Here is a 14,415-nt window from a genome sequence, read left to right as displayed (position 1 = left end):
TGGTGGATTGTGCACATAGAGGCTTGGAATTGCCATGTGATCTTTGGGTCCTGTCCCGATTTGATCACAGAATCGGATGCCAGGGGCTCGGGTTAGGATGCCCGCTGTGGGGAGTTCTCCACAGGAGGAAAATGGTCTGCAGAGGAGCCGCGCTTGCACATCAACTGCCTGGAGCTGATGGCGGGGTCATTCGCAGTGAAATGCTGGACCAAGGATAGAGACCAGAGCTGCGTACTCCTAAAGATGGACAACGTTGAGGTGGTTCTCTATGTCAAGCATCTGGGGGTCACCAGGACGAAGGCCCTTTCTGACCTGGCTCGTGCCCTCTGGTCATATTGCCTGGACAACCAGATTGCTCTCTCAGTGGAACACTTCCCAGGCATGTCCAACCAGGTGGTGGATAGGCATTCACGTCATTGGCACAAAGCCAACCTCTGGAAACTACATCCGGGAGTCATTCGTACTCTCCAGGAAGCTGGGGCCTATTCTCGATCGACCTCTTTGCCTCTCGGCTGGACCATCAACTGCAGAGGTATTGCAGTGGGAGGCCGGACCCCAATGCAGTGGCCATTGACGCGTTCCTCCAAGATTGGAGATAGGAACAAGCGCTTCCTCCATTCGCCATGATCATGCGGCTGTCCACCCAGGTTCGGAGGCAAGCCGCAGACCTAGTGTTGATCACCCCGATGTGGGGATCTCAAGTCTGGTTTCCAGTTCTGAAGGAACTTTCTTGGGATTTTCTAATCCCTCTACCCCAGTTTCAGGATCTCCTCAGGGTTCCCCCTGGGGAACAATTATTACATGGGGCTCTCACAGTCTTTCTGCCTCATGGCTCTGCGGATTACCAGAAACGTTGGAAAGTCACATTCATTTCTTCAGCTTCTCGCCAGAGAATGGGCAGACAGCAGTAATAAGAGGCCTGCTTGGTCAGGATGGTTGGGTTGGTCTCATCAACAACAGCTGGATCCCATGGGGGCGGACGTTGTATGAATCTTGAATATTTTGGCGGATTTGGCTGCCTCAGGCTTGGCTTAAAGATCCATCATTACCTTTAGGTCTGCGATTTCTGCAGGTCATATGCCGGTCGATGGTCACCCAGTTGGTGAGCACCCTCTGGTGTGCAAACTCTTGAGGGGGTGAGGTTGTCAGTTCCTCCAGAACCCAGGTATTCCTGTCTGTGGGACGTGAACAGAGTTCTCAACCTTTTTAAATCGTGGCCATCAAATAAATACCTCTCTTGGAAGAAGTTATCAGTAAAGCCAGCTAGTCTTCTGTGTTTGATCTCCTGCCGCAGAGTCTTGGACGTCAGAGTACTGCACTTAACAGGTAGAGTCTTTACCCCAGACAGGGTCACCTTTACCATCTCTAGACATACCAAGTGCAATTATAGATCTGTTTCGTACCCCTCTTCTCCAAAGACTCCTAAACTTTGTGTGGTCTGTACACTGAAGTTGTACGAGTCTGTGACTGAGGAATTCCATCCTCACAGGGAGAATCAAATGCTTATTGCTCTACCCAAGCCACATAGGGCGGTGTCTTCACCTACCATTGCCAGATGGGTCTGGTGGATCATGCAAGAAACGGGAATTGACATTTCCCAGTTTGGGGCACTCTCGGTGAGAGGGGCGATGGCTTCTAAGGCGCTCTCCCTCGGTGCACGTTTGGAGGACATCCTTAATGTGGCGGAATGGTCCTCGGACTCTACTTTGAAGAAGTTTTACTTCAAAACGGTCACACACCTAGCATCCCTGGTAGTGGAGAAGCTTTAAACAAGCCTAGTTCTCACCTCTGGTCCTGACATAGAATTATACATTTCCTAGCTATCACAATGGAAAGTTTCAATTGTATTAAGGACTCTTCGGAGAAGATCAGTTCGCCTTTAGCATAGGCTGCAGATTCCTGCCCAATACAGGTGGTATTCTGCGTTCATGTTATGGTCATATGGTTATATGATTACTCTTGTATGCATTTATTATGATATACAGGTACAACAAGATCTTGATTCTGTTTGACTGCTTTAAAGTTGTACGATCACAATTGTAGTTCGGATGCCCTTGTTTAAATTCTTTTAGGATCAGAGAACCCCAAACAGAACTAATATACAGTGGATTAAGAGATGTTCGCAGAAAGAAAGAGGAATACAGAGCATCTACAGAATCGGTTACAAGGAGATGAACCTGGATGGACACTCATTGACTGTTTCCTTTCCAATAACTGATGGGAAATGTAGTTTGTTAAAGTTGCATGTTCTTTTAAGGCTGCTGTGAGAAGTAAAGCGATAAAGAAAAGCCTAATCCTCGCCTACGAGTCCTTAATTGAATTGAAACTTTCCGTTACGATAGCTTGGAAATGTTAAATTACCTGAGTAGGTTTTGCAAACCTCAAGAGGTCCCCAGACTACGAGCTAAGAACAACTGGTAAAAAATATAGAAGCTTTCTGCACTCGCTGAGATGCTTATGAGAAGACAAGAGATTAACTGAGACAGGTGCACAGTGCGAACTGTATAAAAAGAGGCAGTTGGTAAAGAGTTGTGGTATACTGAAAGAACCGGTTAAAAGGAGCGAAGGCAATGCACAAAGATAGCTAAGAAGAGAGAAGATAAATGAAGTAAATATAGTACTAAATAGGCTTCCTTGGGTGCATATAACGAGTCAAGGTAACAATAGGACAGAGTAAAGAAAAGGGGCAGATGAGACAAGTGCAAGAGAGGGGTTTAAGAAGAAAGATATATTGACTTGGGTATATAGGAGGAGCTCAGAGAAGAGGGGAAAAGGCCAAGCACATTTAGTGATTGATGTAAAAAGAAATGCTGGATGAGAGTGATACAGGACCACACCTGCAGGAAAAGAAGAACAGCATTTTGCCAGTTGCTACGACTCACCTTGACCTCAAAGGTGAAGTACTTTTTCATGTTTTTGATTATCATGACTAGGAAGGGAAGTTTGATGCCCAACGTCTTCTTGGGGTCTGCAGGACAGGTGATGTATGTGGTGCTGTCATGAAAAAAAGACACAAACACACAGAATTTTATCTGTATACTTTAATGACATCTGCCACATTCAGCACTTGAAAGGTAGAGCCCAGTCTAGTAGCCTGCTTTAAACTTTGTAATCTGACCACGTGTCTTTTCAGTGAACTACCACAATTCATATCATTGTCAAAATCCGGTTAAAACCCACTGAGTAATTGATGTGCAGCATTTACAATGTTTCTGGAGTCCCAGATGACCAAAGGCAATGGTTCACTCTGGAGTGTAGTTTGAAGTGTTAGCTAACAGTTGTGCAGGTGTGGCACAGACAAGGCCCAAAACTTACCTCACAATTTTTGATGCTAGGCCAATGCTTGAGAGAAACCAGGAAGCATCAGGACACATGTAACATGGGCTGGTGCTGCCACAGGGAGAGAAAATAAAAAAAATCTAATCTGGTCAGAAACATCCGAGGTAGAAGAAAAGGATACCTGATTGCAATTCAAGTTCTCCATAGTGATATCTTCATTAAAATGGGAAAAGGGTGGGATCATCCAACTTTATTTGAGAAAGAAAATTTAAAAAATGAACAAAAAGTAACTTATTTTGTGTTTTGTAAGAATTTCAAGTAGAATTAAAAATAAGCATAACCAAGAATTCTTAATTTACATGAAAATATATACCCCCCGACCCCATAGCGGAGGGCCAGGGAGCAAGGGGGGCCAGCCAGGGCCCCCCAAAGTCGCTTTCCGCATGCCTTTTCATGGCGGGGGGGCCACCATGAATGGGCAAGTGGAAAGGGACATTGTAATCCCTACAGCGGTGCATGAGTAGGTACCGCCCCTATTGTAGGGATTACTGTCCCACCAACGGCATGACAGGCTCCTTGAGCCCGTCGGATGTGCGGCGGATGGTCTCTCCATCAGATGCCTTGGCCCGCAGCATTGTACCTCTGCCCGCAGCATCGTACGGACCTGCAGGGGACGATGTCAGTGGGACTGCCACTGACAGCCTGACAGCGGCGGTCCCATAGCCATCATAATCAGGCCATATATCCTGTTCCATTTGCTATCGTTATTTCTATATCATATGCCCGCTTTAACAGGAAGACAAGGTGCATATTTATTAATTTAATGAAGATGTCCATGTTAGGGGGCTAGGAATGCATGTAAATACCTTCCCTTTGCACCTTCCCTTTGCCATCTGTGGCTCTTCATTATTATTGTCAGGTTTACTGCTCATATCAAGATATGGTTTCAATAGGAGGAATGGAGGACAACTAAAAACAATTTAGAAAACAAGTTACACAAGAAAGCTTGACCCACTCGTGTGTCAGTTCTGGGGTCCAATAAAATGGGTATATTTCATGTTTTCACTATCCTTTAGATACTGTATTTGGTGCTGCCACCTAATTTGCAGCACCTAATTTGTACATCAGCATTTTCAAAATGAATTGTTTATGTGTAACTCGTAAAACAAGTACTACTTCACAATATAATTATATATTTATATGCTAGTGAAACACAAAAACTTGAGAACAATTTATAATCGGTAAGCACCACTGTAACTTCTTAAGAATTAATCAGACAACCTCATAGTTTGCAACTTCAAGTGTTTCAGTGTGCCTTTTTTTTTTAGAAAGAGTCAGAAAAAGCCACTTTGGAAAATATTAAGGGTGCAAAATCATCTTAACAAAATAGAATAGAACAGGAAAGTTATGCATCATCAATTGAGAAAGTGTATTCCCAGGCCGCTTGGTCATGATAGGGACAGAGACAAACTATCATATACAATACCTAGGTGATCTAGGCATCACAGGCGTTGCTGCACTCCCATGCTATTCACTTCGTACCGCATAATACAAGCACTGATTATAGGTTTTGTGGAACAGAAGCATGGAGATTGTGGAGAACAGACCTGTGGTGGCTGGCTCGTCAGAGGCAGTAGGGATGGGAGTTCCTTTACTCTTCCGGGAAGTGTAAATAGAATCAGCTCGAACAGGTAAATAATACTTCATAGGTTGCTTCTGGTCCACTGAGTTTGTCACCTCGCTTACCATTTCTTCACATTTATTGCTTTCCTCCCTCTCTTGGTTAACTTTCTTAGTAGTTTACCCACTAGTTGAGCTTCTTCGCTGTTCTTCTTTCCTCCTTATTTTATATAATCACTCTTTCTACAGAAGTTGTGTATCGAGCTCTGAGGCTTTCGAGGATGAATGCGTGTTTTCTGGTCCGTTCTGAACTAGTTAGAGCACTCCATCACCCGGACCACACCAAGTCATTTCCTCCTACCTACCTTCTAATATGGTATATAAATGAATAATTCCATTTACTAAGTCTTAAATTCTATCCAGTGCAAACATTTCCTCAAACCTGTATTCTCTCACTGTGAAACCAAAGAACAAGTTACCTACCTCCGGTAACGCTTTTTCTGGTGGATACAGTATCTGCCTATGGATTCTTCACCTTTTGAATTACCCCTGCGCCAGCATTCCACTCAAACTTTTTTCTAGCTCTCCCACGCCGACAAGGACATCATATTGGCACGGCTCCACTCGCTACTCCGTATGACGTCATCGGAGCCATAAGAAGACCATGTCGACGTGCTGACGTCAGTTCCACCCTTTTTTTCCGTGCCTTTGAGGTAAACGGGTGGACCGACAACATATTTGGAGTACACAGTATACAATATACACACAGTATATAGAAAAATAGGAAAAGCTAAAGAAACACAGCATTTCCTAATGCCCAACAGCAAAGCAATCAAAAGACATAGGGAAACAACCAAGTCAAATAATGAAAAACCCTTTTCGGTATACAAAGGTGGACAACGGGGAGGAAGGTGGGTCAGTGAGGAATCCACAGGCAGGTACTGTATCCACCATAAAAAGCGTAACCAAAGGTAAGTAACTTGTTCTTCGGATGGATACATCTGCCTGTGGATTCCGCACCTTTTGCATTGAATCCCACAGCAGTCCCGCTCCCGGAGGAGGGTGTCCACTAACTCATACCAAAACATCTTGCAGCACAGAACATGCAAAATGGCCAACCCTCCTAAGCTCCGAATCCAAGCAGTAACGCTTCGCAAAGGTGTGGAGGGAGGCTCAAGTTGCCGCCTTGCAGATGTCTACAACAGGAACACCTCTAGCCAAAGCAGAAGATGATGTCTTAGCTCTGGTGGAATGGGCTCTTATACCTTCAGGCGGCTCCTTCTTGACCAGAGCGTAGCAGATCTTGATACACAAGATGATCCACCTGGAGAGTGTTCGTTTGCGGACAGCTTTGCCTTTCATTCGTCCAATGTAGCCCACGAAGAGCTGATCATCCAGCCGTAGGTCCCTGGTTCTGTCCAGATAGAAGCTGGCAGCCCTCTTTTTTTTTTTTTTTGAAAAACATTTTTATTGGCATTTATAGGTAATAATATACACATGCACAGGTGGTATCGCCATTAACACAAAGACGCACATAGCAAGAGCGCCCAATCGCAGCCCTTTCGACCTCGCAGTCTAGTGGGCGCTCAGGCCATCCGACCCTATCTAGAAGCTGACAGCCCTCTTATGATCCAGGCGGTGAAGTTTCTCCTTGGAAGGATGAGGGGGGGATAGAAGGTAGGCAAGATACTAGACTTCCCTAGATGTAAAGGAGTACCCACCTTAGGCAGGAAAGCAGCCCTGGTCCTGCGAACCATCTATTCAGCATGAATGGTTAAAAACGGAGGTTTATAACTAAGAGCCTGAAGCTCACTCACCCTCATGGCTGAGGTAATAGCGATCAGAAAGACCGTCTTGAAAGAAAGGAGCCTCAACTGACAACTATGAAGAGGCTCAAAAGGAGACCCCATCAAGAAAGTAAGTGCTAGATTCAAATCCCACTGAGGCATAATGAAGGGAGTGGGAGGAGATCTATTGGTGAGGCCTTTAATGAACCTCATAACAATGGGGCACTTAAATAAAGATGGTTGATCCGGCAAACAAATGGAAGCCGACAAGACAGACAAGCAACCCTTTACCGTAGCCACAGCACAACCCTGATGAGCCAAAGAAAGAGAGATCAATGGACTTCTCTCCACACCATTTCACAAATTTGGATCACCTAGAGGAATAAATAGTTTTGGTAGAGTGTCTCCTGGATGATAAAATAACATCCACCACATCCGGTGGGAGAGAGAAAGAACTCAGATTGCCCCATTCAATCTCCAGGCATGAAGGTGCAAGCTCTGGAAGTGGGGGTGTAGAACCTGCCCCTGCGATTGAGAGAGGAGGTCTGCCCTGAGAGGGAGACGGAGTGGAAGGTGCGATGAGAGGTGAAGTAGATCTGTATACCACACCCTTCTAGGCCAATCCGGAGCGATCAATATGACTTTGGCCCGGTCTTGGCAAATCTTCCTCAGAACCCGTGGAATCAAGGGTATGGGATGAAACGGGTAAAGGAGCTGTGAACCCCATTCCAACTGAAACGCGTCCCCCAATGCTTCCCGCATCGGAAACTGGAGACTGCGGAATGACGGACAGTGCGCAAAAAGGTCCAACCGAGGGAATCCCCACTTCAGGAAGATATGATGGACTACCTCCGGATGAAGCCTCCACTCATGGTCGGCCGAGAAATGCCGACTGAGACTGTCCACACGCACATTTAGCACTCCGGCCAGATGATTTACTAACACACAAATCTGATGGTCCTGAGCCCAAGACCAGAGTCGCAGAGCCACTCTGCAGAGCGGATACGACCCTACACCTCCTTGTTTGTTTATGTACCACATCGCGGTAGTGTTGTCCGTCAGGACCTGCACCGACTGACCGCGAAGGGAGGGAAGAAAAGTCTTGAGAGCCAAACTTATTACCCACAATTACAGAAGGTTGATGTGAAGCAACCTTTCTTCCAGGGACCAAAGACCCTTGATCTCCAGTTCTCCCAGATGAGCACCCCACCCTAGAGTGGAGGCATCCGTGATCACTGTGGCCAACGGTGGAGGAAGTTGAAAGGGTTTTCCTTGCATCAGGTTGTCCTACACATTCCACCAAGACAGATCCACTGCAGTGTCTCTGGAGATCCTGACCAACTCCCTGAGATCTCCGTTGTGCTGAAACCACTGCCTGCGGAGGTACCACTGGAGTGCTGTCATGTGCCAGCGTGCATGATTGACCAACAGTATGCAGGAAGCAAACAGACCGACCAGGCGAAGGACCTTCAGGACTGGAACAACCGCTCCATCGTGAAACAAAGGAATCATCTCTTGAATGTTGAGAATCCTCTGCGGAGGCTGGAAAGCTTGACACACAGTAGTGTCCAGTACTGCCCCTGCGCACAGGTTGAGCTGTGAGGGCACCAGATGAGATTTGGGCACATTTATCGATAAACCCAAGTTGAACAACAGTTGGGCTGATACTTGCAGATGACGCAGCACCATATCTGGTGACTTTGCTTTGAGCAGCCAGTCGTCCAAATAGGGGAAAGCAGGAATCCCTGACTTTCTGAGATGAGCTGCCACCACCGCCATCACCTTTGTGAAGACCCATGATGTGGAAGTGAGACCGAACAGGAGGACCGCAAACTGAAAATGTTGAGACCCTACTGTAAACCGGAGATACTTCCGATGCGACTTCAGGATGGGAATGTGAAAATAAGCGTCCTGTAAGTCGATCAACACCATCCAGTCCTCTGGCTGCAGCACCAGAAGAACCTGAGCAAGGGTCAACATCTTGAAGTTCTCCTGGCTGAGGTAAAAATTCAAGACCCTGAGGTCTAGGATCGGTCTTAACCTGCCGTCCTTCTTGGGAATCAGGAAATACCGGGAGTAGCATCCCTGGCCCCTTTCCTGCTTTGGACCACCTCTATCGCACCTTTCTGAAGCAAAACAAGAACCTCCTGCTGCAGAAGAAGCAAATGGTCCTCCGAACATCAGCCCTGGCGAGGAGGGTAAGGAGGTGGAAACTCTGGAAAGGGAAGGCAGTACCCATTTTCCACAAGATTCCAAACCCAAAGGTCTGATGTGATAGATTTCCAGTCTTGTAGAAAATGGGACACCCGACCCCCTACAGGACCAGTAGGCTCTAAGATGGGGGATCTAGAGCTGCTTTCCCGTGGTACCAGTGGTGGGGACAGGGGAGGAAGAAGAGGAGGAGGAGAGTTGTCGGGGTGCACTCCGCAGACGACCTCTGCCCTTCCCTCTGTACGACCTGTACAGAGGGTTCTGCTGCTACTGTTGCTGAGGTTGTTGACGGCCACGAAAGGAAGCCACCTTACCAAAACCACGGTACCTCCTTAACCAAGGCACCTAGACTGGGACTGAAGTCCCAAGGACTTTGCAGTGGCTCTACTGTCTTTGAACCTTTGCAGTCTAGAATCCGCCTTTTAACCAAAAAGCTTAGACCTATCAAAAGGGAGATCAAGAAGAGTAGCCTGCACATCTGGAGAGAACCCCCGAAGACCTGATCCTGGCATGCCTCCTGGTAGCGATAGAGGAGCCCATCACCCTGGCCACCGAATCCGCAGTGTCCAGGCCAGACTGAATAACTTGATGGGCTGCAGCCTGCTTATCCACCAAAACCTCCAAAAAGGAACCACAATCATTGTCCGGCAACTTAGGAGCCAACTGTTTGGCTGAGCCCATTAAGGTATGTATATACCTCCCCAACAAGCACGTTGCATTGGTAGACTTTAACGCCATACCAGAAGAAGAGAAAACCTTCTTGGCAGATTGCTCCAATTTCTTAGAGTCTCTGTCTCCAGGAGTTTGAGAGAAAGACCCAGCCAACAGTTTAGAACCGGAAGGCTGCACTGCCAAACTTTCTGGTGAAGGATGAGCAGAAACAAAGGCAAGTTCATTAGGAGCAGGCCTGTACCTCCTTGCTACAGTCCTTGAAACAGCAGGAGCCAAAAAGGGCTTCCGCCACACCTCCAGAATTGGCTCTGTTAAGGCCTCATTAAAAGGTAAAAGAGGCTCAACCACAGAAGATGGAGAGTGTAACACCTCTGTGAGAATATTTGTCCTGAAATCAGCTGTAGGTAACTGAAGGTCTAAAAGTTCAGCAGCTTTTCTGAACTGGGGTGGCAGAGTGGGCTAAAGAACGGTGATGGATAAAACCCAGATCTGTTGACTGGGTGTGAGTGTTTGATTGGTTCTGATGCTCCGTCCATCACCATCCCCTTTTGTACCGCTTTGTTCGCCATAAGTTGGCAGGGTATGCTCAGACGTGAGTCCCTTGCTCACTTTGCCACTGGAGTCAAGCAAGCCTGGCTGAAGACGGCTGAAATGCCAGAAACCGGTCCTAGGAAGCTTGTTTCCGGTCCAGGGAAGGCATGGCTTGGCAGTTCGGGCTGGACTGCTCCCATGAGGCACAGGGTTAGACTGATTTGCATATGGCCATGTCTGAACTGGGGTGGCAGAGTGGGCTAAAGAACGGTGATGGATCAAACCCAGATCTGTTGACTGGGTGTGAGTGTTTGATTGGTTCTGATGCTCCGTCCATCACCACCCCCATTTGTACCTCTTTGTTCGCCATAAGTTGGCAGGGTATGCTCAGACGTGAGCCCCTTGCTCACTTTGCCACTGGATTCAAGCAAGCCTGGCTGAAGACGGCTGAAATGCCAGAAACCGGTCCTAGGAAGCTTGTTTCCGGTCCAGGGAAGGCATGGCTTGGCAGTTCGGGTTGGACTGTTCCCATGAGGCACAGGGTTAGACTGATTTGCATATGGCCATGTCTAAACTGGGGTGGCAGAGTGGGCTAAAGAACGGTGATGGATCAAACCCAGATCTGTTGACTGGGTGTGAGTGTTTGATTGGTTCTGATGCTCCGTCCATCACCACCCCCTTTTGTACCGCTTTGTTCGCCATAAGTTGGCAGGGTATGCTCAGACGTGAGTCCCTTGCTCACTTTGCCACTAGATTCAAGCAAGCCTGGCTGAAGACGGCTGAAATGCCAGAAACCGGTCCTAGGAAGCTTGTCTCTGGTCCAGGGAAGGCATGGTTTGGCAGTTCGGGCTGGACTGTTCCCATGAGGCACAGGGTTAGACTGATTTGCATATGGCCATGTCTCAACTGGGGTGGCAGAGTGGGCTAAAGAACGGTGATGGATCAAACCCAGATCTGTTGACTGGGTGTGAGTGTTTGATTGGTTCTGATGCTCCGTCCATCACCACCCCCTTTTGTACCGCTTTGTTCGCCATAAGTTGGCAGGGTATGCTCAGACGTGAGTCCCTTGCTCACTTTGCCACTGGATTCAAGCAAGCCTGGCTGAAGACGGCTGAAATGCCAGAAACCGGTCCTAGGAAGCTTGTCTCCGGTCCAGGGAAGGCATGGCTTGGCAGTTCGGGCTGGACTGTTCCCATGAGGCACAGGGTTAGACTGATTTGCATTTGGCCATGTCTGAACTGGGGTGCAGAGTGGGCTAAAGAACGGTGATGGATCAAACCCAGATCTGTTGACTGGGTGTGAGTGTTTGATTGGTTCTGATGCTCCGTCCATCACCACCCCCTTTTGTACCGGACAGCATGGTATGGTGCAACATCCTGAGAAGGTAAGGGCTTTGGCGAAGTAAGCTCCCACTCAGGGGAAGTGTCTAGGCCACTTGCCTCTCAAAGGCCCTCAAACTCAACAGAGTTGTCGATCTCACCTTCTTCAGCCTTATCCTGCAGATATTCTTCCTCCTCCAGCAGTCTTTGGGTTTCCCTCCTTATCCGCAAGTTTGGAATCTGCATTGGTGGCGCCAAGTGCGGCGCCGGAGACACAGCCACCAGCGTCGAAGGGAGAACTTCCGAAGCAAGCAACGGCGCTGATCGAAGCCGAGAAGAAGGACTACCAGATGGTACCAGAGACTGAGAAACCGGCGTCGAAAACCTCGGAGCCAGAAAGTGCCAGAACAGCGTCGACAGCATAAAGGGTACAAATCGTGACTGGGTATTTTGATGAGGAACACCCAAATTGAAAGCAAGCGGACCCACGGGGCCCGACGGCACACCAGTAGGGTAGGCTGGCCTGGCAAACATGCCATACATCACATTAAGAATATGCGAAGGATCCGACCCAGGACAAGGAAAGGGTGGATAGGGAGCCGAGTCTGAATCCACTCGAGGCAAAGATGAAGGCCGAGATGAAGGCCGAGGCTCCGGGGACGTCGGATTCCGGAACAGGCGAGGCCAAAGGCACAGGAGAAGACTCCCTGTGCTCCGGAGAGTCTCTCGGCGCCGGAGACATCCTCGGCGCCGGAGAATCCTTCGGCGTCGGTCAGAGAGTCGGAGTAGCTTGAGGAGAAGGAGAAGGCAAGATGACATCTTTAGAGCGATGTCGCGGAGCCATAGAAGGAGACCTCAAAGCCCTACCCTTCGATGAACGGTGTCGAGAACCATGCCTTCTCTTCTTCTTGTGCTTCTTCGACTTCGAATTATGCGAGGTCGACAACTTTGATTTTGACCTCTTATGAACCCTCTTCTCCTCTCTTGCTTTTGCCATAAAAAAAGCTTAGCCTCACACTCCTTCAAAGCCTTCGGATTCATCTTCCGACAACTAGAACAGCCTCCGATGTTGTGGTCTGATGAGAAACACCAGAGGCAGTCATCGTGGGGATCAGTGATGGACATATGTCCCCCACACTCTCTACAAGGCTTAAATCCAGACTTCTTCAAAGTAGCCATCACACTGCTACTCCAAGAGTGAAGAAGAAACAAAGTAATAACAATACCAATTGGAGAGTCCCAGGGAACCTACGTCAGCACACCAACGAGGTCTTCCTATGGCTCCGATGAAGTCATACGGAGTTGCTGGCGGAGCCGTGCCATTAAGACGTCCTCGTCGATGTGGGCGAGCTAGAAAAAAGTTTCTGTGGATTGATGGCGCAGGGGTAATTCCAAAGGTGAGGAATCCACAGGCAGATGTATCCATCAGAAAGAGTGGACTATTGAGATGGGCTTCTGAGTCTCTTCTTTACCTAGTTTTTACCAACCTCTGGCTCAGGTGTGTTACCAGATCACTCGATTTGGGCTTGTGGACCAACAAGGACTATGAACAAGTTCATTCATTGGTTTTGTAAGTGTCTGATAGAGGGGTCACTAACCACTAAGATGGAGGAGTGCTGAGTGCTGCAGGCCTTATTAGATCATCTGACTAACCTTTCTCTATCTCAACACTGAGTGACTTTGAGAATTATTCTTTAAAAGGTTGGGTAGTAAGAACATTCTTCGACTACTTCCAGGTCTGGAAGATACACAGTGGCTCGGTTCATAAATTGCTTTTTGTAGTATGTAAAGTAGTACAACAGTAGTACGTCTTACTAACTACAAAATGCAACTAGCAAACCTACAAGTGTAGATCTCCACCTGCGCTTCTCCTCTCTTTTCTATAGGGAGATCCTCGCACATTTAAGTTTACTACCTAGTAGAAAATATGGAAGGGGTCGGTGGAAAAAGGGGAATATATATACAACTAAATGGTTGTGTAGTGGAGACGGAGTTCCATGTACACACATTGCTATGTTAGCATAAGCGGTTTAGATGTAAAACGCCATCTTGCCACTTTTGCTGCTTTTGCACACAACACTGCAGGTAGCTGTTATTACAAGAAAAACTGCTTGCTTGCTTTTTCTTCACATGAGAACGGTCTGTTGTTCACATCCCTAGACGTGCACCACGACCTTAGTCTGAACACTATGTGCAGAAGCCGTCAAGGTCAAATAACAATGTATGCTTTTGAATTCATGTTGATCGGCCCACACTCTAGCCATAACACGCACACAGCTGCAAATAGTTGAAACTCGAGTGCCTTTAATATTGCATTTGCATGCATTATTGGAACACTTGGAGAAACTTTTCCAGACACAGAGAAGAGCTGATCCTGTGATGTGATTCACCTAAGCAGATATTTATGGTATGGGGTTCCCCATTCAAGCCTAGAGACCTTCTATTAGTTTCATAAAACTAGCCTACTAGCGAATGGAGGGTGGCTTTATTCCACTATCATTTGTAATATGATTTCTCCCTTCATTTTCTATGGTATTGTAATAATGCTGATGGATTTGTTTTTAATCATTTGTCTGCTTATGTTAGCCAAATTACTGCATCTTAGGACACGTAGTTAAAAATAAACATTTTAAACTTTACTGTGTCTCTGATTACTCTTGTTGAGGACTGATATGAGAATAATAACGAAAAGGTGTTTCTGATTGCCACCATTCCTGAGAGTCCTCTAAGTCGCTTGTTCTGGGTTGTCTAATCATTGGTAGCTTTGAGATGATACGGAGAACGAATGAGACACTGATGCTAGTCGGATAGGGGTTCTGGGTACTGAGGTGAGTTTTTGGTACACCACAATTCACTGAGGTCCTGGTTTCCTGCGCATAGTTCTGTGCATGAGCTGAATCCCTGCAACATGGCGCACCTAAAGTTTGGTCTTATGATTGAGACGCCTTAGTAGTGCTTATATTAGTCCACAATACCCTCACTCTTCTTTCCGGTTA

At 47.3% G+C, this 14,415-nt stretch overlaps 1 protein-coding gene across 1 annotated transcript in view; it reads right to left on the bottom strand.

Annotated features, from left to right (window-relative positions):
• CFAP20 (cilia and flagella associated protein 20) overlaps positions 1-14,415 on the bottom strand; it is a 126,418-nt gene that overhangs the window by 51,165 nt on the left and 60,838 nt on the right. Inside the window, exon 3 of the mRNA XM_085637064.1 lies at positions 2,883-2,994. Coding sequence (XP_085493190.1) covers positions 2,883-2,994 — 112 coding nt within the window. The remainder of the gene's footprint in view (positions 1-2,882; positions 2,995-14,415) is intronic.

Source organism: Triturus cristatus, chromosome 12 (genome assembly GCF_964204655.1).
Source record: "Triturus cristatus chromosome 12, aTriCri1.1, whole genome shotgun sequence".
In the NCBI taxonomy this organism is placed as follows: domain Eukaryota; kingdom Metazoa; phylum Chordata; class Amphibia; order Caudata; family Salamandridae; genus Triturus; species Triturus cristatus.
This window is presented reverse-complemented; position numbering and strand designations above follow the sequence as displayed.